The sequence below is a fragment of the Phocoena phocoena genome, chromosome 8, assembly GCF_963924675.1.
Source record: "Phocoena phocoena chromosome 8, mPhoPho1.1, whole genome shotgun sequence".
In the NCBI taxonomy this organism is placed as follows: Eukaryota; Metazoa; Chordata; class Mammalia; order Artiodactyla; family Phocoenidae; genus Phocoena; species Phocoena phocoena.
The window spans coordinates 102,877,725-102,901,162 of record NC_089226.1 but is presented as its reverse complement, the minus strand read 5'-3'; the positions used below and the strand labels follow the sequence as shown (position 1 = coordinate 102,901,162).

The 23,438-nt window shown below is 56.6% G+C and overlaps 5 protein-coding genes across 8 annotated transcripts; 3 read left to right on the top strand and 2 right to left on the bottom strand.

The window, feature by feature from the left end:
• Positions 1 to 3,417: 3,417 nt before the first annotated feature.
• Positions 3,418 to 8,486, top strand: SYVN1 (synoviolin 1). Its single transcript, XM_065882068.1, has 15 exons — positions 3,418 to 3,549; positions 3,775 to 3,867; positions 3,957 to 4,109; positions 4,232 to 4,280; positions 4,696 to 4,799; positions 5,449 to 5,575; positions 5,673 to 5,772; positions 5,850 to 5,915; positions 6,012 to 6,128; positions 6,223 to 6,386; positions 6,669 to 6,797; positions 6,895 to 7,047; positions 7,137 to 7,323; positions 8,152 to 8,303; positions 8,380 to 8,486. Exons 1-15 carry the CDS (start codon positions 3,418 to 3,420, stop codon positions 8,484 to 8,486), a joined length of 1,833 nt encoding a protein of 610 aa, XP_065738140.1.
• Positions 8,487 to 9,520: 1,034 nt separating this feature from the next.
• MRPL49 (mitochondrial ribosomal protein L49) lies at positions 9,521 to 13,228 on the bottom strand. 2 transcript variants are annotated; one of them, XM_065882716.1, is made up of 4 exons: positions 13,148 to 13,228; positions 11,997 to 12,141; positions 11,047 to 11,171; positions 9,521 to 10,937 (listed from the first exon to the last, which is right to left on the bottom strand). In XM_065882716.1, the coding sequence occupies exons 1-4, from the start codon at positions 13,223 to 13,225 to the stop codon at positions 10,791 to 10,793; spliced, it is 495 nt and encodes a 164-aa protein (XP_065738788.1). In that variant the 5' UTR covers positions 13,226 to 13,228; the 3' UTR covers positions 9,521 to 10,790. The 2 variants fall into 2 exon arrangements, with proteins under 2 accessions (XP_065738788.1, XP_065738787.1); XM_065882715.1 differs by having other exon boundaries at positions 10,791 to 10,937; positions 13,142 to 13,225.
• A 189-nt stretch (positions 13,229 to 13,417) lies between these two features.
• FAU (FAU ubiquitin like and ribosomal protein S30 fusion) lies at positions 13,418 to 14,953 on the top strand. Of its 2 annotated transcripts, none has more exons than XM_065881561.1 (5): positions 13,418 to 13,529; positions 13,802 to 13,884; positions 13,974 to 14,118; positions 14,564 to 14,619; positions 14,780 to 14,953. In XM_065881561.1, exons 2-5 carry the CDS (start codon positions 13,810 to 13,812, stop codon positions 14,903 to 14,905), a joined length of 402 nt encoding a protein of 133 aa, XP_065737633.1. In that variant the 5' UTR covers positions 13,418 to 13,529; positions 13,802 to 13,809; the 3' UTR covers positions 14,906 to 14,953. The 2 variants fall into 2 exon arrangements, with proteins under 2 accessions (XP_065737633.1, XP_065737634.1); XM_065881562.1 differs by having other exon boundaries at positions 13,479 to 13,529; positions 14,079 to 14,118.
• Positions 14,954 to 17,316: 2,363 nt separating this feature from the next.
• ZNHIT2 (zinc finger HIT-type containing 2) lies at positions 17,317 to 18,592 on the top strand. Its single transcript, XM_065882907.1, has one exon. The coding sequence runs from the start codon at positions 17,345 to 17,347 to the stop codon at positions 18,542 to 18,544; it is 1,200 nt and encodes a 399-aa protein (XP_065738979.1). The 5' UTR covers positions 17,317 to 17,344; the 3' UTR covers positions 18,545 to 18,592.
• A 151-nt stretch (positions 18,593 to 18,743) lies between these two features.
• Positions 18,744 to 23,267, bottom strand: TM7SF2 (transmembrane 7 superfamily member 2). Of its 2 annotated transcripts, XM_065881642.1 has the most exons (10): positions 23,058 to 23,267; positions 22,443 to 22,639; positions 22,286 to 22,340; positions 21,719 to 21,913; positions 21,537 to 21,640; positions 20,209 to 20,328; positions 19,947 to 20,115; positions 19,660 to 19,740; positions 19,451 to 19,573; positions 18,744 to 19,129 (listed from the first exon to the last, which is right to left on the bottom strand). In XM_065881642.1, exons 1-10 carry the CDS (start codon positions 23,104 to 23,106, stop codon positions 18,969 to 18,971), a joined length of 1,254 nt encoding a protein of 417 aa, XP_065737714.1. In that variant the 5' UTR covers positions 23,107 to 23,267; the 3' UTR covers positions 18,744 to 18,968. The 2 variants fall into 2 exon arrangements, with proteins under 2 accessions (XP_065737714.1, XP_065737715.1); XM_065881643.1 differs by lacking the exon at positions 19,660 to 19,740 and having other exon boundaries at positions 18,969 to 19,129; positions 23,058 to 23,106.
• Between the last annotated feature and the right edge of the window lie 171 nt (positions 23,268 to 23,438).

Here is a 23,438-nt window from a genome sequence, read left to right as displayed (position 1 = left end):
ATGTTCAGACTACCTGCCCTTTGTTGCAAAACTTCTATATAACTGGGCTCCCCCTCTTTGCCTCCTCGGAGCAGCTTCTCAGAGCTATCTGAAATGCTGTCTCTTGGGGTGCAGTCCTTACTTTGACCCAAATAAAACTTAACTTGCAACTCTCACATTGTGCATTTTTTTAAGCCAGTATCTTGCCTGATGTACGGCAAGAGCCTCCTAATTGATCTCCTTGCTCCAAACCCTTGTCCTCTACCCAACAACATCCCACAGCACAGGAGCTGGAGTGATCCTTTTAGACCTAAGTAGGACATGTTACACCTCTACTCAACACCCTCCAATGGCTCATCATGTCACTCAGAGTAAAAGTCAAAGTCCCTATAATGGCCAACACCTTCTGGCCCTGCCCCCCTCTCCTACTGCTCACCCTTTTGCTATTTCTACTCCAGCCACATTCACCTCCTCCAACAAACCAGGACTGGTCCACCCTTACCTAGGTGCAACTCTACCCAGACATCCACTCAGCTCCTTCAACTCTTTGCTCAAATGGCATCTTCTCGCTGATACTGCAACCTGCTTCGAGCACCCCTCCACACTCCAGGTCCCCTTTGTTCTGCTCTACTTTTCCCCTACAGCACTTCTTACCTTCCAACATATTAGATAATGCACTTACATTATGTATATGGTTTATTGTCCACCACATCTACTAGGGTGAAACTACACAAAGGCAAAGATCTTTGCTTTGTTCACTGACATCCTAAGTCACTAGAACAGGCAGCATGGGATACGTATTTGCAGACAACTGAATAAATAACTTAATTACCAGTTTGGATGTGAGTTCCCAAGAGGGAGATGGTGAGTGTGATGCCCACGTTTCTGGAGCTGGGGTTGCGGTGGAGGACTAGGGACACTGAATTTTTTTTAAAGCAGGAGAGAGCCCAGCTGAAGACCTCATATGGGAGTCATCAGCAACAGGGCAGGGGTATTGAAACCACAGGAGCAGAGAGGATCATGCAGGGAAAGGAGACAGAAGTGGCCAATATGGACAGCATTTAAATAAAAGGAAGGGGACAGAGACATAGCTGGGGGGAAAAGCAGAGGCATGTGGGGTCACAGAAGCTCAGGGAGGAGACTTTTAAGGAGAGAGAGGTTGAGTCAGGCAAGAACTGAAAGCTGGCTACTGGACGCAGTCACTAGAAAGTCATAGACAGCCTTATGGGGGAGCCAACTCAGTGACAGGTTACAAGCTAAACTGGTCAGGCCAATTCAGGTCAACAGGTGGTGGTAAAGGTAACTGAGGTTAACGGTACACGAATATAGGGTCAGAGAGATCTGGTGCCAATCCCAGGACTTGTTAAATTTCTGAACCTCAATTGGTCCCACGTAAAATGAGGATAGCACCACCCAGCTTATTAACTTTAGTGACTGATGATTAAATTAGATGATGGAGGAAAACGCAAGGCACAAAGTGGGTGCATTAGCTCCATTCTGTCAACGAGCCGACTGGGTTGGCTGCGAAGCAGACATAGACAGACACAGACAACCAAGACCAGGGGGAGCTGCGCCTACGGCCCAGGAATGATTGCTATAAGGACAGCAAAGCTGTAGGTTTGGGGAGGGGTGCGGGCATGCGACGTTGAAATCCATCCCTTTGCACAGAACACTCCCATCCCAAGATTAGCCGGAATGAAAGCTCTGCCTCCTCCTCAGTCCCAGGCACAGCCCCCTCTCTGAATGCAACAAACGTCCCCTGGGGCAGACTCGGAACACCAACCCACGGATTGCGCCTTTTCTACTCTCGGCCCACCCGGGTTGGACCTAGCCCTAGGCAACGCAACCTTCCGCCCCTAGCAACCGCTCACCTGCTTTTCTCTTTCGATAGGCCAGCGATTTTCCTTTCTTTTTCTTACTGGTCCGCGTAACTCTATTTCGAGCAATCAGTAGCAGCCACGGGGACCCAACTCACTCCCACACAACTTGGGGGTGATCTAGGAGGAGACATATGTTTCTTTCCTGAATCCAGTTCTCTTAGAAAGCATCTGATTTGTCAAACTGTTGTGAATCCCCCTGGAATGAGTCTCTAAGACACTTTATTTTTCTTAGGCCTGTTATGTCTGTCCCTTGCATACTCACCCCTCCAAATGGTACGGCCCGCACAATGCCCGCCCCCCCCCCCCCCCCCCCCGCCACAATCCAGCCGCTTTGAGAGTCCTCCGCTAGGTTGAGTCCACTCAGAGGTGCAGACGATACCATCTGTGACTAATAAATAGGGAGTCTGTAATCCTCTCCGGATTGCCTATTCCGCTTAGACCACCTCTCCCATCTGTCGCTAGAACCGTGAGCACGAACCCCAGTTGGGTGGTGGGACTACTGTTCCCGGCACCGCGCGGAGCGCGCTGCGCGGGCAAGGGAAAGCGGCACTTGGTACGATCCATTCCCCGCCCCGCCCCGCCGGAAGTGAGGTGTCTCACTCCCGAAGTTCCGGCTCGCAGTGGGTGGGGAGTGTTGTTAATCGGAGTCGCCTCCGCAGTCGCGGGGTTTGAGCGGGCTCGCGGCGCTGGGCACCTGGTGAGTGGGCCGGGGCCGGGGTCGGGCCCGGGTTGGGGTTGGAGTCGGGACCTGGATCTTTCCCCTTCAGGTCTCCGGGGTCGGCGCGCCCCCTCAGCCCCGTCGCCCGCTTTCGGCCTGTCATCTGGCCGTAGACAGGCTCCCGCGCGGCCGCTCTCAGAGCCTCGGCCCCGTCTGCGACGCTCGCAGCTCCTGGCGTTTACAGGTGTGCGACCGTGGAGGCGACCCGGGTCCCTCTCCGTCCCGCCCCTGCATCCTGACGGTCGGCCGTTTCTCCGGTGCCCCGAGTTGACACTGCCCCGGGGGTTGGGGAGCGCCAGGGTTCCAACCTGACGTACCCCGCCCGCTCCCGCGGGGCGCGCGTCGGAACTGCCCACCCTGGCGGAGCTGTCACCGGCGCTGTCGCCTGCCCGGCTGCGCCCCCCAGCGCCTTGGCTTCTCCCGGTCCAGGCCGCACGTTCCCGCTGCGGGAGATTTCTGCTTTTGCATCCCACTCCATCACCGTCACTTTAGGGACACTGGGAGCAGTTCCCTCCTCCTCCGACTTTGCTGCCTTTCCTCATTCTTCCCTGGAGGCGGCGGTCTGGCAGGCGGCGTGGAAAGAGCCCTAGATCTGAAACAAGACTAACCCAGGCTGCTGGCCTTGCGTCAGTGTGATCACTTAACCCCTTTGAGTCTCAGTCTTCTAATTTGTAAAATGGGGGAGTATATGCTGTTCTTGATGCGATGATGGTGAGGACGAAGTGAGGTTTCCTTTTCTTCCTCCTGTTTGTTAGCACTGCGTCTCAGGCACTGTGCTAGGTGTGCCCAGTATTGAGCATCACACAGTCCTTTCCCCCTGCAGGTCCCTAGGCCAGGGCAATGTTCCGCACCGCCGTGATGATGGCGGCCAGCCTGGCGCTGACCGGGGCCGTGGTGGCTCACGCCTACTACCTCAAGCACCAGTTCTACCCCACCGTGGTGTACTTGACCAAGTCAAGCCCCAGCATGGCAGTGAGTTCAGGGCTCAGGGAGGGAGGAACTCCCTGGGAGGGAAGGAGGAGTCTGTTTGAGAGAGGGGTGGGGCTAAAGGTCAGGTAAGCGGGAGACAAGTGAAGTAGCTGCCGGGCCTAACTTTGAACAAATTGTGATGGGGTTGTGGAGAGGCTCCTGAGTGATGAGCCCCGGACAGAGCAAAGCAGAAAGCGAGCTCAAACCATAGCCTCTCCTCACTCCTAGGTCCTGTACATCCAGGCCTTCGTCCTTGTCTTCCTCTTGGGCAAGGTGATGGGCAAGGTGTTCTTCGGACAGCTGAGGGCGGCAGAGATGGAGGTGAGATGTTCATGGCTCCAAAGGTGAGGGGCAGGGAGCTGGGCAAGCAGAAGGTCTGAGTTCCACATCATTCCTTGCCCAACCTGCAGCATCTTCTGGAACGTTCCTGGTACGCTGTCACTGAGACTTGTCTGGCCTTCACTGTTTTTCGGGATGACTTTAGCCCCCGCTTTGTGGCACTCTTCACTCTCCTTCTCTTCCTCAAGTGCTTTCACTGGCTGGCTGAGGACCGTGTGGACTTTGTGAGTTGGGTCGGGGGTTTCTCTGGAGCAGACAGAGGGCTGGCTTGTGGAGTGATGGCTGGGTTGGGGACATGGGGTGAGCCCCAGCCTTCCTGACGGGCCCCCTCTCTCCTCTGCCTCAGATGGAACGCAGCCCCAATATCTCCTGGCTCTTTCACTGCCGCATTGTCTGTGAGTGAGACCCATGGGAGCGGAGAGGAGGGAGCTGGAGGGAGAAGAGGCACCATGAAGGACTGGAACATGAAAAGTCACTAACCATGGACCTGTACCGTAGAGCACAGGCTGCCCTCGGCCCTCAGCTGTACAGGAAAGATAATTTAGGAAGTTAATTTGCATCATCTCTGCCTGTTCCACTCCAGGGCTTCTCAACTGCCTAGCCCCTTAGCTCTTTGCCTCCTCACCTGGAGCTTGGGCCACCCCTAGGCAGAACTGGAGTTCCCAGGGGGCCGGGTTCAGTGGAGTGTACCCACCTGACTAGATGGCTAGGGCCGTGGTGGGCTTGAGGGTGGGAGCTGTCTTAGAGCAGGAAGTGGCTGTCAGGCCCTGGGCTGACCCCACCAACCTCCCATTTGGGGGGTCCCCACAGCCCTTATGTTCCTCCTGGGTATCCTGGACTTCCTCTTCGTCAGCCATGCCTATCACAGCATCCTGACCCGTGGGGCCTCTGTGCAGCTGGTGTTTGGCTTTGAGGTAAAACTGGCTTGGGAGGTTGGGAGGACAAGCCCAAGGTGGCACTGTTGTGCCCTGACAAACCTTTATCGAGCACCTGCTCTGTGGCCAGCCCGTGTGGGCCACCAAGGAGCAGCCATCAGTCAGTCCCAGCCCCTGCCCTCTACGCACTCCTAGGAGAGCGGGGACGGCGCAGAAAGGCGCGTGTGGAGGAGGAGCCCTGACCTGGCGCTCAGGGAAGGCTTCCTGGAAGTTGATGCCAGAGGAGCTGGCTGTCGATGGACAGAAGGAATTAGCTTGATGGACAGCTGGGGAGGTGTGTCCCCAGCAGAGGAAGAACGTGTCCAGTGACGACAGCTCACGTCTGTTGAGTGCTTACTGTATGCCGGGCCTTGTGCTGAGCACTTGACCTGCATCTCTTTTAATCAGCAAAACAACGTTGTTATAAAGGAACAGTTAATTCTGTCATTTACAGACAAGCAAACTGAGGTTCAGAGAGGTCTACGAGTTGCTGAAAGTCACACTAGCTAGGGAGTGGAGAAGCTAGGAGGACCCCGGCTGTGTCCAAGCCTGTGCTTGTACCGTGGCCCTCCGCTGTGCACGGGCCTGGGGACAGCGGTTTGGCTGGAGCCCGGGGCCTGTGTTCATATGTCCACCCCCCCACCCCCAGTATGCCATCCTGATGACTATGGTGCTCACCATCTTCATCAAGTACGTGCTGCACTCTGTGGACCTCCAGAGCGAGAATCCCTGGGACAATAAGGCCGTGTACATGCTCTACACGGAGCTGTTTACAGGTGAGACGGGCCTGGACCTCCCCTGACCTGCACCAGTGTCCCCAGCCCTGCCTACCAGGCCCTGTGACCTGCCGCTCTCTGCACCCCTTGCCCCCAGGCTTTATCAAGGTTCTGCTGTACATGGCTTTCATGACCATCATGATCAAGGTGCACACTTTCCCTCTCTTTGCCATCCGGCCTATGTACCTGGCCATGAGGTGAGCCTAGCCCTGCCCTGCCCCAGCTCTGACCCCTCCCCTCCGTCTCCCTCCTTCTACTGAAACTGTCTTTTCAGGCAGTTCAAGAAAGCTGTGACAGATGCCATCATGTCTCGCCGAGCTATCCGCAACATGAACACACTGTAAGTGGGCGTGTCCTAGCTGCTCGCCCAGGCCGTGCCCCAGGTGCCCCTGCCTCCAGCTCTGGTCTTGACGTGTCCTTGGTCTGTCCTAACCAGGTATCCAGACGCCACCCCAGAGGAACTCCAGGCGATGGACAACGTCTGCATCATCTGCCGAGAAGAGATGGTGACTGGTGCCAAGAGACTGCCCTGCAACCACATTTTCCACACCAGGTGGAGATGCCCTGAGCAGCCTGCACATGAGGGAGCGGCTTTGGAAGGCAGACCCCGAGGCACCTGCTAACTGTTGCCTGGTCTTGACCCCCAGCTGCCTGCGCTCCTGGTTCCAGCGGCAGCAGACCTGCCCCACCTGCCGTATGGATGTCCTTCGGGCGTCGCTGCCGACCCAGTCACCACCGCCCCCTGAGCCTGCGGATCAGGGGCCACCACCTGCCCCCCACCCCCCGCCACTCCTGCCCCAGCCCCCCAACTGTGAGTGGCACTCATCTGGCCATCCAGCACACTGCTGGGTTCTCGCCCCAGACTGGGAGTGGGAAATGCGGAGGTGAATCAGAGTCGCTGCCCTCGAAGCTCAGTCTGGGGCCGGGGGGCTGGTCACGGGAAGAGACGCAGATGATTGCGGTCATGTCTGATCCGTGCTGGGCTCAGAGAGGGCCTGTGGGAGCAGAGGACAGAGCCCCAACACCCAGTCCCTTGCCTGCGATTTGGCTCTCAGTTTGGACCTTTTCTCACCACCCCGTCCTCTCTCTGCAGTCGCCCAGGGCCTCCTGCCTCCCTTCCCTCCAGGCATGTTCCCGCTGTGGCCCCCCATGGGCCCCTTTCCTCCTGTCCCACCTCCCCCCAGCTCTGGAGACGCTGTGGCCCCTCCGTCCACCAGTGCAGGTGAGTCTTTTGGGTAGCACGCCAGCCAGGGCGGTGGAAGGAAGGGAAGCAGAGGGCCCTCAGCACGGACTAACTTCCTGTTCTTGCTCTTTCGCAGCCCTTTCTCGGCCCAGTGGAGCAGCCACAACCACAGCTGGTTCTGCTGCCTCTGCCCCAGCACCTGGCTCGGCCTCCACCCCTGACGCTGGCCCTGCCCCAGGCTTCCCCTTCCCTCCCCCGTGGATGGGCATGCCACTGCCTCCACCCTTTGGTAAGCTGGGCCGCTCTTGGGGTTGTTTTGGGAGGTGGGGGGGTGTCAGGCCCAGGCAGCCCAGGCTGAGCCTCTCTCTCTCTCTCCAGCCTTCCCCCCGATGCCTGTGCCTCCCGCCGGCTTTGCTGGGCTGACCCCAGAGGAGCTGCGGGCTCTGGAAGGCCACGAGCGGCAGCACCTGGAGGCCCGGCTACAGAGCCTGCGCAACATCCACACGCTGCTGGATGCCGCCATGCTGCAGATCAACCAGTACCTCACCGTGCTCGCCTCCCTCGGGTACGCCTACACGGGGGCCAGGGTGGGCAGCAGGGGTGTGGGGCTGCCGAGAGAAGGCCCCCAGCAGCGGTTCTGGGCCTTTTTCTCCCCTGCCACCCTGTGATATGTATCGATTCAGGCATTCTATCTATAGGCACACCCAAGGTGTCGGGGTTCTTGGTGCCTTTTTATCTTCCCACTGCAGAAGGCCTGTCTGGATCTAAGGAGGAGTGGTGTTTATTAGAGAGCTATCCTTGAATCTTGTCCTTGTATATAATTCCCAGTACTTTAATCACGTATACTCTCTTGACACAGGGTGACACTTTGACTGGGAATCACTGCCCCTGATCTGAGACAGCAAATACAAAGTCACTTGGAGCCAGCTTGGCCCGAATTCAAGTCCTGATCTTATTACTCACTTGCTCTGTGACCTTCATTACCTTATTTGAATAGAGTTCTAAGTCCTATTCGCAGGGGACATAGACCAAAGTGCTGGCACCCAGCAATGTCGGTACAGACTTGGAATGGAGCTTGAGTCTGAGACCTGCGTGCTTTGTGTTGTTCAGTGCACTGTCTTAGTTGGTACTCTAGAAGGTGCCTGGCATCTCAGAGTGGCAACTCTGCAGTGTAACAGTGAACAAGGCCAACGGTCCCTGCCTGCAAGTGGTTTACAATCAATCTGTGGTATAGAATTCCAAGTATCATTCAACATGTGTTCAGTCGTGTCTGCGTCACTGGGGCTGCGAGGCACATCGGCGCTGGAGTGCACCCCACAAGGCTCACGGAGGGCAGAACCTCTCGAGTCGTGCCAGGATGCCAAGGCCCTCCTCTTGTCCCTTCTCTTCCTAGGCCCCCCCGGCCTGCCACCTCAGCCAACCCCACTGAGGAGACTGCCCCTACAGCTGTCGCTGCTGCCTTCTCCACCAGCACCCCCAGCTCTGAGGCCACCACCCCATCCCTGGGAGCCTCCCCACCAGCCCCTGAACCTGAAAAGCCTTCAGGTAGTTGCGGTCAGCCTACAGTGGGGTGGGGCAGGGGACTTCTCTGGGTTCCGCTTCTGGACCTCTCTGTCCCCAGCTCCTGAGTCAGCGGGCACCGAGGAGCTGCCTGAGGATGGGGAGCCTGACGCAGCAGAGCTCCGCCGCCGTCGCCTGCAGAAGTTGGAGTCCCCTGTTGCCCACTGACACTGCCCCAGTCCTGGCCCCTGCCCCCACTCTTGAGCAGTCCGCGCTGGAACACGTCCTGCCACCAAGTGGCAGCTCCCTCTCTATCTGCACCAGGGAGTAGTAACCCCCAGCTCTGAGACAGAGGAGGTGGCATCTGACCAAGTGGAAAGAGGCCTGAGGCCCCAGCTGACTCCAGCCCTTACAGTCCCGGGCAGCCATGGGGATCTTGGGTCAGTTCCAGCCTTCCTGTCCAACCCTTCAGCGCTGTGTTCTGCTGGGGCCACGAAGACAGAAAGGTGCAGTGTCTGAGAAGCCCTCTGACCCACCCAGTCCCTTTCTGGGAGAAGGGGAGCCCCTCCGAGCCCCCCTTGTGTGTGGAGTCACGCTGCAGTGCCGAACAGTATTAGTTCCCGTTCCCAAGTGTGGACTCAAGGGGCTGGAGGTAGGCCAGGAACTTGCTCCCGGGCCCACCCACGAAGACTGGTACTGATGTCCTTTTCTTACCCGAACTCCCCAGGAGCCCTTTGTGGTGGTGGCTGTGCCCCTAGTGCCCTGTGGCATTTCCATGTCTTACTGGCAACCACACAGCTCAGGGAAAGGAGTGTCTGGGGTGGAGAAGCAGGCTGGCAGCACTGAAGGGCCCTGCTCTGCCCCTCCCCCCCAGGCCCTTTTCTCCCTGCAGTTTGTCTGAGGTGAGACTGTCCCTGGTCTCACCCAGCAGCCACTGTGCAACCTCACTCTAGGCTGAGGGCTCTTGTGTCTGCTTCTGAACCACTGCAAGCCCCAGAACCTACAGAAGGCAACTTCTTAACTTACAGAATTTTTCTTGAGTTTAGAAGAATTGGAATTACTTCCTTGCTATTGTCTTTTGGCTTAAATTTTGTCTTTGAATTTGAATGCTTGACCCCAGGAAAGGGGAGCAGGAGTGCCAAGCTCCCTGTCTTTCCAGTTTAGAAAAGGCTCTGGGCCAGGTGGGGACGACAGGAGCCAAGGCGTTGCCTGCCCCTGTCTTTTGCCCCTCGGTGTTGTGTTACAGGAGTTGCTGGAGACAGTTTCAGATGATTATTTAATTTGTAAATATTGTACAAATTTTAATAGCTTAAATTGTATATACAGCCAAATAAAAACTTGCATTAATGACTGGTGGAACTGGTGTGATAGGATCAGTGTGCCATGCTCCTTTTTCTTAACTCAGGCCGTAGACTGGAGAGTGGCCTGGAATCTCCAGGAGTGAGGGTTTACTTACACAAGCCAACACTGTTCTTGGGCACAATGTTGAATATTAAGGTATTAGAAAGATATACCCATTTTACATATGAAGAAACTGAACCCCAGAAAGGTTAAGTACCCTGCCTTAGGTCAGAGAAAAGTAGGGGAGCCAGGCTCTGAACCCTGTCTTAAGCCAGCTTGCTGCTGAGATGGGGTGGGAACTCTGGCTTTTGGCCCTTGTGACTCCCAAGGATGGGGCAGGTGTGAAGGTTCCTTGGCTGGGGTGGGATGGGATGGCAGGGACAAAAGGTCAGCATCTTCCTGCCTGCAAACCCCCTGTCCAGCCTTGATACTAGGTCAGCAACCTGGGAAGGATGGCCCTGTGCTGGGCTGCTAGGAGCTCTCAAGGAGCCCCTTGTGGGCAGACCAGCTAAAGCTAATCACTTAATTTGCTGGAGCTGGAAACCCAGTCAGACCCAACTCAATATGGAATGGAATAAAGGTGACTGGCCTTTTTGCCTCTCCATGGGTAAAAGGAATGAGCCGAGGGGCTGACGTGCACTACACTTGGAACTGAAGACCTCCAGGACCCACGTCTGAGTCGTGTTGTGTTCTCTGTAGCCTCTACCAAGTCAGGTATGACCTAGAGCAAGGGCTCAGGGATTTTTCTGCCGCAGTGAGGGTCTGCGGGCCAAGGAAGGAATGTGCCCAATGGGTCTGCCCTGTGCTACCCTCCTGTAAACTGGGCTGGGCTACTGCTTCCAACAGAGGGGCAGTCAACCACCTCTACAGCTTGAATAGCTGAGTCCAAGGAGCTCCAATGAAGGGAAAGCAGGAACATGCCAAAGTGGGGGGGGGGTGGAGGAATTAATGCTCCCCCCTAGCTTGGCTGTTCCTGGTGGGTCTCCAATATTAGACAGCCCTCCCCCCGTGCTGCCACCTATACAGAGTCCCATTTCCTCCTTTATGCAAACAAGGCCTGCTCCAAGGCCCTCAGCCCTGGTCTCTGTGCCCCTTTCCCCTAGCTGCCTCAACAGCCTCTCCCCTCCTCCTGAGATCCCCAGCACTCCAGTCGCAGGGGGACGCTGGTCGTGCAGGCTGCTCAGCTGGGCTTCAGAAGCCCTTCTCCAGAAGCCAGGCTTTGAGCTGCTGATCAAAGTAGCCCTTGACCCGAAGGGTACCTGTCACCTCATTGACCTGGGTGATAGGTGTCTTCCCCAGCAGCGGGCTCAGAAAATCTTCCACATCCTTCTGCAGGGCCTGGGGGAAGATGATGAATCAGGCCTGGTAAGACCTTTCCCTCTAGAGGGTTCCCATCCCTTCAGCCCTGAAAGGTCAGAATCGGACCCCGACCCACCCACCCACTTACCCAAATGTCCCCCTCCACCTTCCGGATCACAGTCATCTGACGGTTTCCATGCGTGATGTCCTTGTAGACTGGGATGTTGTGCATACGAGAGCGTCGCACAAAGTAGGGCAGGTTGGGTGGGGGGTCTATGACAGAGAGGGACAGTGATAAGTCAAATGTTCCCAGACTTCATCTCACCTCAGCCAAGGCCTTTCTCCTCAGAGTGTGCAGGGGGTCAGTGAACCTAATGGCAAAGCCACCTCCAGACTTCAGATCAGGAGACCTGCTGTTTCCCTAAGTTTAGAGCCAGGAGCAGCTTGTTCACCCTGGTACCTCAAGGCCCAGCACAGACCTGGCACCAGAAGGTGCTCAAGAAGAAACGAGGTCAGGGCTATGCCTCCCGGGATCTTTGAGTCCCCCTCTGGAGCCAATCCTTGCCCTTCTCCACTGGGTAGGGGAGGCTAAAATCAATCTCTGGCACAAAGGGATGGGGGTTTATAAGAACTGAACACCTACCGCAGGCTGGGCTCTGCATGACACGCGTTATGTGCTGAGCAGATGATCTCTGTTTTGCTGCAGCTGAGGTTGGGAGAAGCTAAGTGACTAACTCAACCATACTGGCAATAGACAGCAAAGCCAAATTTGGACCCAGAACTGCCCACCTCCCAAGCTGTGTTCTCAATTATGGCCGGGGGTGGAGGTGGGGGTCCAAATTCTTGGGTCTTCTCTCTATGCTTCACTTTTCCCACATGGGAAGCCCTCACCCCAGTAGTGTGGATGGATGGGTACTAGCCAAACAGGTCTCCGATCCTGGGCCCTTTGTTGAACGTAAGACAGATGCTAGCTCTGAGAGATCTCAACACAAGTCCTGAACCCTCTGGGGAATACAGAGCCTCAGCCAGGGCAGATAGATCTCTAAGGAGGGGGATGTTTCCCTGCAGCCTTCAAGCCATCCCCATCACCCAGCTCACCTCTGGGGGGCTGCCAGCCACTAGAAGTGGGATAATGTTCATGCTTTGGGGGCTTTGGGATGCTGGTGGGGGGTAACAGGCGCTCCACAAAACGGTATTCATCCACAGACTCCACGAAGCTGGGGTAATCAGGAGGCCCCTGGGTCTGGCTCCGAGGGGGGGAAAAAAAAAATCTCTCCATCAGCCTACCCATCCCCCACGCCCCACCCACCACCCCAGAATAGGGAGAACTTCAGTTAAGTAGAAAAAGGAAACATGACAAGCAGAGAGAATAGTATAAATATAAAAGGCTGGAGGTAGGAAAGCACCAGACTTCAGTTTGCTAGAGTGCAGGGTACAAGTGGGTCTGAAAAAGAAGTTCAGGAACTCGGAAGGGCCTGCCTCTCTCAGGATTTTTGTGGGACTCAAATGAGAAGTGTGTGTATACATCTGAAAAGCTGGGTAACCGTAAGTGTGACCAATACGGCATTTTTCAGTATTTTAAAGTTTCCTGTGAAGATTCTACTGAAATATTCTAGTTCTGGGTTAGGCTCTTTCAGCAATCGTGAAAATTTCCCACTCACACTCATCCGATGTGACCCTCCCTCACCTGGAATATTTCGGCCTCATACGGACACCACCAGGCACTAAGTGCTTACAACTTAATTCGACAAGTCAGGTATTTTATTACCCCCCGGTGTACATCCAAGAAAGATTAAGACACTAGCAAACAATCTACCTAAGGTCACATTCCAGAGTCTGTCCTCCTATACTTCTCCCAACAGATACCCTGGACTCCTGATAGGCCCCAGGGTTACAATGAGAATGAGAAGATGAAGTGGCCTATATATCGTGAGTCCTAGGTTCTCAGAAGTGTCGCCAACGATCTGGGGCCAATTCCCACACTCCGGTACGGTTTCCCCTTCAAAACACTAGGCAGCGAGAGTCTATGTGCAGCACCTCCCAGTTCCAACTAACTCAAGTTGTCCTCCAATCATATTTCAAGCCCCACACTCCGAAACGCGCTCCAAGCCCTGCCACCTTCCCTGTCAATCTTTTATCTGAGCTCCAGAAAAGTGCCCCCTAGGTAGGCACGCGGTTTTTAGACTACAAGAAATACGGTGAGCCTCCACCCAGCCCTCTGCCACCAGCTTCAGGGTCAGCGCTCTCACCAGTCGCCGCAGCCCGCAGCCCGGCGGGACACCGGTCCTCCAGCCTCGCTGCACAGTCCGAAACACGGTGGCTGCCATCTTGAACTCCCCCGTACACGCGCTTTCTGCGCGCGCAACCAACCTGGTCCCGCCCCTTCCGGCTCGCCCGGCCCGCCCCACCCCACCCCACCCCCACCCACCCCGGGACCGAGAGAACGCCTGCGCAAAGCACAAAGAGGCGGAGCCAGGCGGCCTAGGGCGGTACAAAAGTCAGCGGCCTTGGCGGTCGCTCAGCAGTGACGTGACACGCAGCAGGCGAGGAGCACGTACCTGCCCTAGCTTCTTCCTCTTTCTCGACTCCATCTTCGCGGTAGCGGTAGCGGTTGCGGTATCCGCGGTTCAGGTAAGGTTTGTGCCACGGATGGATCCGAAGGGCTCGCAGGTTGGCCGCGAGGTTAGAGGACGCGGGAAAAACGGGGGAAGAAGGGCTGCTCTGGGGGCCGGGCCAGTCCCCGTCCGACCTCCCTGGCAGGCCCGGCCTTACCCACGTGAGACCCCGAGACCACCTACTTTTCGGCGCCGTCGTCCCCGGCCTGCCACCCATTTTCTGACCCTCCTCTCGCCCAGAGTATTTCTTCTCTTAAAAGCAACCCCCCCCCCCTTTTTTTTTTTCAGTCGCCAACATGCAGCTCTTTGTCCGCGCCCAGGAGCTACACACTCTCGAGGTGACCGTCCAGGAGACGGTCGCCCAGATCAAGGTAGGGCTCCGTGGTGCTCCCTGGGGTGGTCTTTTGTGTTTTTCATCCTCGCCCGCCGCGGGAACGCTGAGTCTCGTTTTTCCCTGTAGGCTCATGTAGCCTCGTTGGAGGGCATCGCTCCAGAAGATCAAGTCCTGCTCATGGCAGGCACGCCCCTAGAGGATGAGGCTACCCTGGGCCAGTGTGGGGTGGAGGCTCTGAGCACTCTGGAAGTAGCCGGCCGCATGCTTGGAGGTGAGTTGGGGAGGTCTGTGTTTTGAACTGCTTTGTAAGCTCATGGGTGTAGGGTGTGTGCTCAGTCCAGGGTGGTTCTTCCTGTTTACATCTCTCAGAACGAACTTTTTGAGAGATCCATGGGAGACTGAGCCAGAGTGTCATTCTATTTCAGTCACTTACTAGATAAGACCCTTGTCTGTGTTCTAATTTACTCAATAAAATCAGGAGGTCAGACCAGATCTCCAAAGTGCTCTTTAGGCCTTAAGGTCAGTAGTTGGAAAATTCTGAAGTGACACCCCAGAATGTACCAGACTAGACATTCTTAGATTTCAAGTCTTTGTGACTTTGTTTTCATTCCCTGTTTGGGCCCATCTTGCCTTTAAACTTGAGTTGAGGGAGAAAGGGTTCTGCTGGGTGGGGCCTTCTTGTTCTAACTGCTTGCTGTCCTCCTTTCCTATCACAGGTAAAGTCCATGGTTCCCTGGCCCGAGCCGGGAAAGTAAGAGGTCAGACACCGAAGGTAAGTGAGAGTATTAGTGGTGTTGTTTGGACTTTGTTGTGGCACAGCTAAGCCAAAACCCTTGGCCCTTGCCCTGTTTGCTTTCTCCCTTCCTGGCGATGAACCTGAGGGAAGGCATGGAAGAGGCAACCCAGGTTTGATCATCCCTCCCTTTTCCCAGGTGGCCAAACAAGAGAAAAAGAAGAAGAAGACGGGCCGGGCCAAGAGGCGTATGCAGTACAACCGGCGTTTTGTCAATGTTGTGCCTACCTTTGGCAAGAAGAAGGGCCCCAATGCCAACTCTTAAGTCTGTTGTCATCTTGGCTTTCTCTAATAAAGTCACTTAGCCCAATCATCTCATTGTTTCATCTTCATGTGCAGAGCCTCAGGGAGAGATGTGGCTTCTCAGGCTGGTGGTATGAAGAACAGTGAGGCCTCATTTTGGTTTTCTTGGTGGTGTCAAGAGTCAGCAGCTTGGCAGGGATGTGTGGGTGGAGGTGGATAAGTGGTAAACTACAAAAAAAAAAAAAAGCTTCCTGTGAAAATTGGTAACCATAAATGCCAGCCTTTCAGATGAAGAGTTGAGGAAAATTCCAATCCCAATGCTAAATAACTTGATAATTAACTTCCAAATACTTTCTTTTTTTGGTCTTTTTCTTTTAAACAGAAGATAGCAGGAACCATCGTTGTGGGAGAGATTTTATAGGGGCAGCAATGGAGAGGATATTGATCGAGTAGAAGATGTATCAGGGAACACCAGTCTGGCATTTCCCTGCACTTGGAACCAGCTGTGGCTTTAGTAGAATCCAGACCAGGAATCTGGTCTGCCCCAGCTTCAGAAAGTATTGCCTGATTACATTAGTACTGCAGTGATCTTATTTGTTCTGATTACCTGATGGGCCTTGCTAACCTAATCACAGGTGAGGTGGCTCAGTTGATTGTTTCAGTGTTCCCAGAATTGGAGTTCTCTGGGGCCGATTCAAGTTTCCTCCTAGCAACACATGCATACCCATTCATTCATTCTGCTAAGCTTTTTGAACCTGCTAGTTCTTGGAATACAGCATACTATGGGGTAAAGACCTTGGGCTCTAGACTTGGACTGCCTTGAGTTTGGATCCTTGTTCCATTTATTCACTGGCTGGCTGACTTTTTTTGGGCTGTGCCATACAGCATGTGAAATCTTAGTTCCCCCACTAGGGATCGACCCGGGGCCCCAGCAGTGAAAGCGCCGAAGCCTAACCACTGGACCACCAGGGAAGTCCATTGCCATCATCTCTTTGAGAGTTGCTTTGAGGATTTTATGGGAAGTGCTTAGATCAGCACCTGCCCTCTAGAAAGTGCACAAATATATTGGCTATTTTTGAGTTCTACAGTGAGCTTCCTAGAAAGACATTGGCCCCCATCCCTTTTAGGAGTTTAGATTCTTGTGTGGAAAGCAAGGAAACTAGTTACAAGTGTTAATGACCTCAGAAAGTAAGCAGGGTGCTGTAATAAAAGGGAGTGTGACAGGTAGATAACTATCCTAGGGGAGGTCTCTGACGATGGGATGTGTGTGAGACCTGAAACAGGAGCTGAACAAGTGGTGAGATGGTGAGAGTTCCAGCCAAGAGACCTGTGTGCAAAGGTGAGTGGCAGATCCTGCAGGGTCTTGTCAGATGTGGAGAGGAGTTTGGTTTGAGTCCAAGTGCAGGTCAGGGTTTTAAGCAAGGGCCTGATGTGATCTGACTGGTGATCTAGTATTTTCTCTGGCTGACTTTTCTGGAGGGCTGGCAAGAAAAAAGGAAACCAGTTAAGCTGGTGTCATCCAGTTGAGCAAGTAGCTTAGACCACCAGTGGTGAAGGGGATGCAAAACTGAGCAGACTCCTCAAATCCATCCAGGTCGTGGTAGGGAAACAGATGACCCAAACTGAGATAGAGACAAGGTATTTCGAAGGCAGAGCTGACTAGAGGTGGGGCTGGGTATGAGTGAGGTGAGGGACCAAAGAACCAGAGCTTACTTTTAGGGTTGCCATGGATCAAGTCTTCACAGCGCTTGGCACAGTTTCTGAGTCGTCACCTGCACTCTACCACAAACTGTAAGGTCCATTAGGGCAGGAACCTCATCTCATTTTGCTCTTCAGTGTGTTTTTGCTGCCTCGTGTGAAGTTTGCGCTTTAAAGTTGGATGAGGAAGTCGAGCAAGAGCTCAAATATTTGTTAATGCTTCTTTCTTCTCAAGAGGGGAAATGCCCCCAACACACCCAGTCTAGGCACCCCGCCTTGGCCTTCTTCCACTCTCCCCTTTGTCTGTGTCCCCTAGTAGAATGGCTGCCCCTTCAGCGCAGGGACGCCTCATCTCCTATGGGTTTAGCACAATTAGTGGCCCAGAGTAGATTAAGGTTAGCAAAGATTGGGTTTTGCCGCAGCGCTTTATAGTGCCAAAAAGGCAACCACTAGGGGGCGAGCTGGTACCGGCGAAGCGTCCGCCGGACGCACTTTCCCTACGCTCCCACTGCGCCGGGCCGAGCTCCGCCGAAGCCGGGGCTGAGCTCGTACCTCCCCACCGGTTCCGGCGCATAGCCCAAGCGCGGCTCAAGAGAGGGGTGGGGCTTGGCTTCCGAGTGTGGGCGGAAACTGACGAGAATCCTCGAAGAGCTTTGACTAAGCACTCCGTCGGCCCCGCAGAGGCGGAAGTAACCGAGAAGCGCCGGAAGATTGTGATCCGCTGCCCTTGTTCGTTCCCGTGCGGTGTGCGGCGCCAGTTGCCATGGAGCCGGCCGGGCCTTGTGGTTTCTGCCCCATCGGGGAGGCCCAGCCAGCGCGCTACACCTGCCCTCGCTGTAACGTGCCCTACTGCTCGCTGCGCTGCTACCGGGCGCATGGCACCTGCGCCGAAGACTTCTACCGTGACCAGGTGCTGGGAGAGCTGCGCGGTCGCAGCGCCTCTCCCAGCCGCCTGGCCAGCGCCCTACTGCGGCTGCGTCAGCAACGTGAGACCGAGGACGAGCCCGAGGACGCAGGCCTCAGGCCTGGTCCGGCGCCCGGCGGCCTCTCAGGACTCTGGGAGCGGCTGGCACCGGCCGAGAAGGCGGCCTTCGAGCGGCTGCTGAGCCGAGGCGAGGCCGGGCGGCTGCTGCCCCCGTGGCGGCCATGGTGGTGGGTTCGCGGCGCCGGGCCGCGGCTTCTGGAGGAGCTGGGTGATGCCCCGGGCTGTGACGCCGAGGAGCTGGAGCCCTCCCCTGCGAGGACGCCACCGGAACCCGAGAAGGATGAGCCTGGGGCAGCCGAGCCAATTCTCGGAGACGTCCCCGGGGCCTGCCCTCCCGCCGTGCCCACCCTCATCCCCACGCTGGCCAGCCTGAGCAGGGGCCGGACGTCGCCGCTCGTGCGCTTCCAGCTGCCCAACGTGCTGTTCGCCTACGCACACACTCTTGCCCTGTATCACGGCGGCGACGAGGCTCTGCTCTCTGAGTTCTGTGCCACGCTGCTCAGCGTTTCTGGAGTCCTGGGCGCCCAGCAAGTCTTCGCCTCTACCGAGGAGGCCCTGCAGGCCGCAGCCCACGTGCTGGAAGCAGGCGAGCATCCCCCCGGACCCCTGGGCACACGGGGTGCCATGCGCGAGGCTGCCCTCATCCTGCTGGGTGAGGGCCCGGCCAACCAGAAAGGCTACACGTTGGCAGCACTGGGGGACCTGATACAGACCCTGGGCCGAGCCCGGAAACAAGCTGTGGCCCCTGAGGAACGAGATTGCCTCTACCGGGCCCGAAAGAAGTGCCAGTTCCTGCTGTCTTGGACCAACGAAAATGAGGAGGCCCTCACACCCCTGGCTCTAGACTGCGCCAGGGCTCACCGAGCCCACACTGTGGCAGCCGTGGAGGTGGCAGCCCTCACTGGGGAGCTGGAGCAGCTTTGGGGAGGCCCCCTGCCACCTGCCCGGAGGACTCTCATTGAGGAGCTCCTTGGCTGAACTGGACACTCTTTGTCATTAATAAAGCCGTGACTGGTCTGCCCTGTCGCCAGTGCCCATTTCTGAGGGACAGCTGTTGTGCCACCCACCCCCAGACGCTTGTGGCCACAGACCACCTGTCAGCTTCTTCTTGATCGGGGCTGACCCAGCCAGTTTTTAAGCAACCTGGCCCCAGAAAGGGAGAGAAGCAGCACCAGGCATTCCAGATGTTTATCCAAGGAGGAAGAGCAGCCCCTCCACTCCATTTTGTCTTCGTTTTCCCCTTTTGCCCCAACCACCTATCAGGCTGTTCACCCCTGCCTGTCCGAGCTCAGAGCAGGGTAGGGTGCAGGCCCTTGAGTGCCAGGTGAGTCCAGGCTCCTGGTGCTGGGTGTGCTGGCAGCTGGGTGGGCATGTGGCCCGACCTGGGACACGTGGAGCTGCTTCAGTAGATGTAGGGCACGATTCGGTAGGGCACACGCCGGCAGTATGCGTGCCAGGCCAGGCCATACTTCCGCAGACACTGCTGCTCATCCCGGGCCTCACGGTGTACCAACAGCGCAGTGAAGTAAAGGAGGTAGAAGTAGGGCAACAGGTGGGACACCCCTGTGGGGAAAGGGGTCTCTGTGACCACTCAGCCAGCCCCCCCTGGTTCACAAAGGTTTCCACAGCTGATGGCTCACGGGGCCCTCAGGGCTCCATGGTGAAAGGTCCAAGGTCTGCGGGGAGTGCTGGCGTGCTAGGCTGTCACAGAGGTCTGGCCCAGCCACACCCTGAGTCCATCCCCAGCTCCCCGACTACTCCCTCCACTGGGGTGCAGCCCTGTTCTCCATTCCACACCCAGACTGGGCATCCTGTGCTCACCACTCCACCTCTGCCCCTCACACACTTAACGGCCCCTGCCGTGCGCCAACCCAAACCACTCACCGCAGGGCAAGGACCAGGCCAGAGCCATGATGAGGTCTCCAAGGTAGTTGGGATGGCGGACCATACCCCACCACCCAGACACCAGCAGCCGTCGCCCTGTGGCTGTAGAGATGGTCTCAAGGTCTGGGGAAAGATGTAGTGGGATGGGGGACCCCCTGGAAGTCCAGCTGCCCAACCTCACTTCATGGCACCCCAGAAACCCAGCTCACCAGCCACTCTGGGATCAGAAGGATTCTTCCGGAAGGCGTTTTTCTGAGAATTGGCTCCACGGAAGATGTAGTAACCAACAGCTGGGAGAAAGTGTGAGCAGGCAGTCAGGGGCCTTCTCTCTGACCCTGACCAACTACCCACAGCCTAGACTCAGTCTGCCAGGAGAGCCAGGACGCAGCCCTTGGCTTTAAAGAAGGGTGTGAGGCTTAGCACCTACCTAGTGGGTGCTGAATAAATAGTGAACGAATGAAAGGGGGAGGGAGAGCGCTGCCCCTTCCTGACTGACCATTGATGAGGCAGATGACCGAGGCCAGGGGCAACCCCAGGGGCTCTGGGTGGTACAGCAGGAACTGGGCCTGCAGGCTGTAGGTGAAAGGTACCCAGGCGAGGTCCCCAAAGGCCAGCATGAAGCCAAACCCGTCATGTATGATGTCCATGGTGGTGAGGACCGCCTCCTGCAGGGACAGGACCCAGACACACTGGCTCAGTCCCCACGAGGTGCTCTCGTGGGAGGCACCCTCTCCCTCCCTAGCCCAGTCCTGCCTCACCTCGTGCCAAAGGGCATCACCCACATACAGTAGCTGGAAGCCATTGACCAGCCACATGGCCAGTGAGGGACTCCCCCGAAGTTCTGCTTCCTGCATCAGCAAGGCCAGGTTGATGAGGACCTGGGGGTTACACAGAGGGTGAGACAGGGCAGTCTGTTCTCAGTCCGTCTCCACAGAGGTGGCAGCGCCTGGAAAGGCAGTGGCCAGCCTGTCCCCTTCTCTCAGCTGTCCGTTACTAACTCTCCAGGCCTTCGTTGAGTGGCTCCGGCCCCTGTACCCAGGGGCAGAGAGACCACACTGGACCACTTCCTGACCTGTTTTCTCTTGCCGTGTCCTGCAGTGTTCCCTTTGAGAGAGCGCTGTAGGGAGCGACTGCATACTTCAGGCTTGAGAGTTAAAACAGACCTGGTTTTGAATCTCAGCTTTGCCACCTGTGCAAGCTGCTTACCCTCTCTAAAGCGTATTTTCCCCACCTCCATGTAGAAAAGGGAGATAATCATGGACCATAATGTGTGTGAAGCACTAAGCACCTAGTAAGTGCTTGATAATGATTAGCTGGCAGCCAGCCTGTACTGAGCACCCCCATTCTGGTAGCACTGGGCTTGAGGCTGCCAATCAGGTTACCACCTCTAATCCTCACAGTAATCTTGGGAGGAAGCTCTTACTTTATCCCATTTCACACATGAGGAAACAGCCTTGAAGACCAGATCTGTGACCGGTGCCCAGCACTCCTCCCGTCTCTGGATGAGGTAGTTTCCAAGGTGACAGGGACCTTGCCCAAGAAACCCTTCAGGAAATCTTGACCAGTCCAGTATGGGTGATTATAACCAAAAAAACACAGTTGGCCTGTTTTCAAGGCTACCAGTGACAGACAGGTTGCTAAACCCAGTGACCAGTTTGAAGTTCTGCACCGCTTTGGCCAGCAAGCAGCTCAGGATCACTCTCTTCTCGAAATAGATTTTGCGCTTGACCGCTTTAGTTAAAATTGCACCTGCTCCCCCAACTCCCTCGCTGCTCTTTCCCCGTAGCACTTAGCATCCCCTGACATGCGATACGTATTTTACTTATTTTTTGTCTGTCTTGCCCCACTAGAATGCAGGCTTCATGAAGACAGAGATTTTTTTTCTTTCTTTCCTGTAACTTTTCTTTCTTTTGTCTCCCAGTACCTAGAGCAGTGCTTGGGCACATGATGGACTCAACAAATTATTTGTGGAATGAGTGATTAGTGATTTATGTCAGCACAATATTGGCCCTGCCCTGCCCAGGCACTGCTCACCCATCCCACCCCTCCTCCTGGCGGGAAGCCCACTTAGCCATGCCCAGCATACCCAGCCGATGAGGCCAGGCCGCAGTTCGCAGAAATATTTGAAGTCAAAGGAACAGATGCGCGGGTTGAGCTCCCGTCCCAGGAAAAAGTCGTAAATGGGATTGCCTGGAGAATAATGGAGGGTGAGGTGCAAGCAAGCACCCCCATCTGCCTCCATCTACACCCTACTGGGACTCCTCTCACCTGAGTTCCCCCCGGGTGCCAGGGCAGAGGCAGGGGCTACCAGAGCCTTCAGATAGAGAAGGAGGCTGAAGATGAAGGCGATGAGGGTGGCCGCAAAGGCCAAGGGCAGGAGCATTTCCGGGAGCGCGCTCAGGGGCAGCCCGGCTAACACTCCCAGGCCCACCAACAGGGCTGTCAGCACCAGGGCCTGGAAGCCTGAACCACAGCACACAGTGAGACCTGGGGATTGCGCCCCTCCCCCTCCCCCCCCACCCCCCAAATACACACACACACACACACAGCCTAAAGCCCAGGGAGGTCGCAGACCTTGTCCCGAGCCATTAGTCAGACACTTTAGCTTTCGGAGGGTCACCCCAGCCACTTCTCTGGTGCATAGAGTGGCAGCAATGCTGGGAGTGGAGGGAGGAGGGGTGTGGAGGGAGCCAGTGGAACCCCCTCCGTCCTGGGCGTAAAAGAGGCACAAAATAGCAATTGGGGTTGCGGGCTCATCTCCACAGACCTCCCCACCGGGCCTGGGGCTCCAACCCCATCCCCACAACTCCGCGCAAGGACCCAGCCCCCAAGCACCGTTAATGGGGTAGCTCAGTCGACTCTTGTCCTTCAGTTCCTGCCCCTCGGCCACCTGTGGGCACAAAAGGGCGCTAAGGGTTGAGGCTGTCTTTCTTCTCGCCGAGTCCCCTCTCTCCGCCCGCCTCCCCCGCGCGTCCGCGAGCCGAGTCCGCACCTTGCGCGCCGGCAAGAGGTAGAGCGCCGCCTGCAGGCCGAGCCAGGTGAGACACAGCAACAGCGCCCAAGGGCTCCACAGCTCCTCGAGTTCCGGCAGGTAAGGGGGTGGGCCCAGGAGGCGCGCCGGGCCCGAGCGGGCTACCAGTAGCAGGTGGAACATGGTGGCGGGGAGCAGCAGCAGCAGTGCCGCAGCGCCTGGGGAAGGGGGCAGCCGCGTCGGGGGTCCACTCTCCAACTCTCCCGGACCCCCACAGGCGCCCTGTCATAGCCAGGGCCCCATCAGCATTCCCATCGCCGCCTTCCACACCCCATTCTCAGCGCTCGGCCCCCTTCTCTGACTGCTGTCTTGGTCCCCTCGAGGGTCCTGCTCGCGTTCCCCCTAGTCCGCCCGGTCCTCCATGCCACAAATCCCCTGCTCTGCAGCCGCCAGAACTGGCTCCTCCTCAGCCCCCTCTCCAGACGCTTCCCCGCACACTCCTAGATCCTCTGACTCCCGATACCCCTCAAAGCCTTTCATCCTCAGACCCTGCCCCCATCTCCGCTCATAGCTCAACCCTCCAGTTCTTCCTCGCATAGCTCTGGCCCCAAATACCCCCTCTCTCTGCCCCATTACCCAGGGGTCCTCCGAATTCCAGCTCAGCCCGGGAGCCCTGAGGGGCCATGGTTTCCTCCGCTCCGCCGGGGGTTGGGGGCTCTTAAAAATCCGTCAAGAAAACACAGCCCACCCCATCCCCCAGGAGATGGGCTCGGTGACACGGAGGACCCAGTCCAGCTGGGCTTGCACCTGTCTCTGCACGGAGCACAGACAGCGACCGCTTTTGTCCCGAGGTCTTTAAATGGACCCGCCCCCGGCCCATCCTGGGCCCAGCAGGTCAGCCAATCGTCTCTCAGGGGCGAGACCAACAGGACCGCCTCCAAAGCCGCCTCTGTAGTCTCAGGCTCACAGCTCCACCTCCCTCCCCCCACAAACCCCGCCCAGGCAGGCGACAGGGAG

What these genes read in the sequence shown, in the direction of transcription:
- SYVN1 (XM_065882068.1), top strand. Translation starts at nt 3,418, where the DNA reads ATGTTCCGCACCGCCGTGATGATGGCGGCCAGCCTGGCGCTGACCGGG. An exon ending in CCCTCCGTCCACCAGTGCAG is followed by an intron (nt 6,798 to 6,894) that starts GTGAGTCTTTTG and finishes GCTCTTTCGCAG; the next exon opens with CCCTTTCTCGGCCCAGTGGA. An exon ending in ACCGTGCTCGCCTCCCTCGG is followed by an intron (nt 7,324 to 8,151) that starts GTACGCCTACAC and finishes TTCTCTTCCTAG; the next exon opens with GCCCCCCCGGCCTGCCACCT.
- MRPL49 (XM_065882715.1), bottom strand. Translation starts at nt 13,225, where the DNA reads ATGGCAGCCACCGTGTTTCGGACTGTGCAGCGAGGCTGGAGGACCGGT. An exon ending in GGCTGCGGCGACTGGTGAGA is followed by an intron (nt 12,142 to 13,141) that starts GCGCTGACCCTG and finishes CCTCGGAGCCAG; the next exon opens with ACCCAGGGGCCTCCTGATTA. An exon ending in TGGCTGGCAGCCCCCCAGAG is followed by an intron (nt 11,172 to 11,996) that starts GTGAGCTGGGTG and finishes TCTCTGTCATAG; the next exon opens with ACCCCCCACCCAACCTGCCC.
- FAU (XM_065881561.1), top strand. Translation starts at nt 13,810, where the DNA reads ATGCAGCTCTTTGTCCGCGCCCAGGAGCTACACACTCTCGAGGTGACC. An exon ending in AGACGGTCGCCCAGATCAAG is followed by an intron (nt 13,885 to 13,973) that starts GTAGGGCTCCGT and finishes TTTTCCCTGTAG; the next exon opens with GCTCATGTAGCCTCGTTGGA. An exon ending in TAAGAGGTCAGACACCGAAG is followed by an intron (nt 14,620 to 14,779) that starts GTAAGTGAGAGT and finishes CCCTTTTCCCAG; the next exon opens with GTGGCCAAACAAGAGAAAAA.
- ZNHIT2 (XM_065882907.1), top strand. Translation starts at nt 17,345, where the DNA reads ATGGAGCCGGCCGGGCCTTGTGGTTTCTGCCCCATCGGGGAGGCCCAG.
- TM7SF2 (XM_065881642.1), bottom strand. Translation starts at nt 23,106, where the DNA reads ATGGCCCCTCAGGGCTCCCGGGCTGAGCTGGAATTCGGAGGACCCCTG. An exon ending in GTGATGCCCTTTGGCACGAG is followed by an intron (nt 20,116 to 20,208) that starts GTGAGGCAGGAC and finishes CTGTCCCTGCAG; the next exon opens with GAGGCGGTCCTCACCACCAT. An exon ending in GGTCATCTGCCTCATCAATG is followed by an intron (nt 19,741 to 19,946) that starts GTCAGTCAGGAA and finishes ACTTTCTCCCAG; the next exon opens with CTGTTGGTTACTACATCTTC.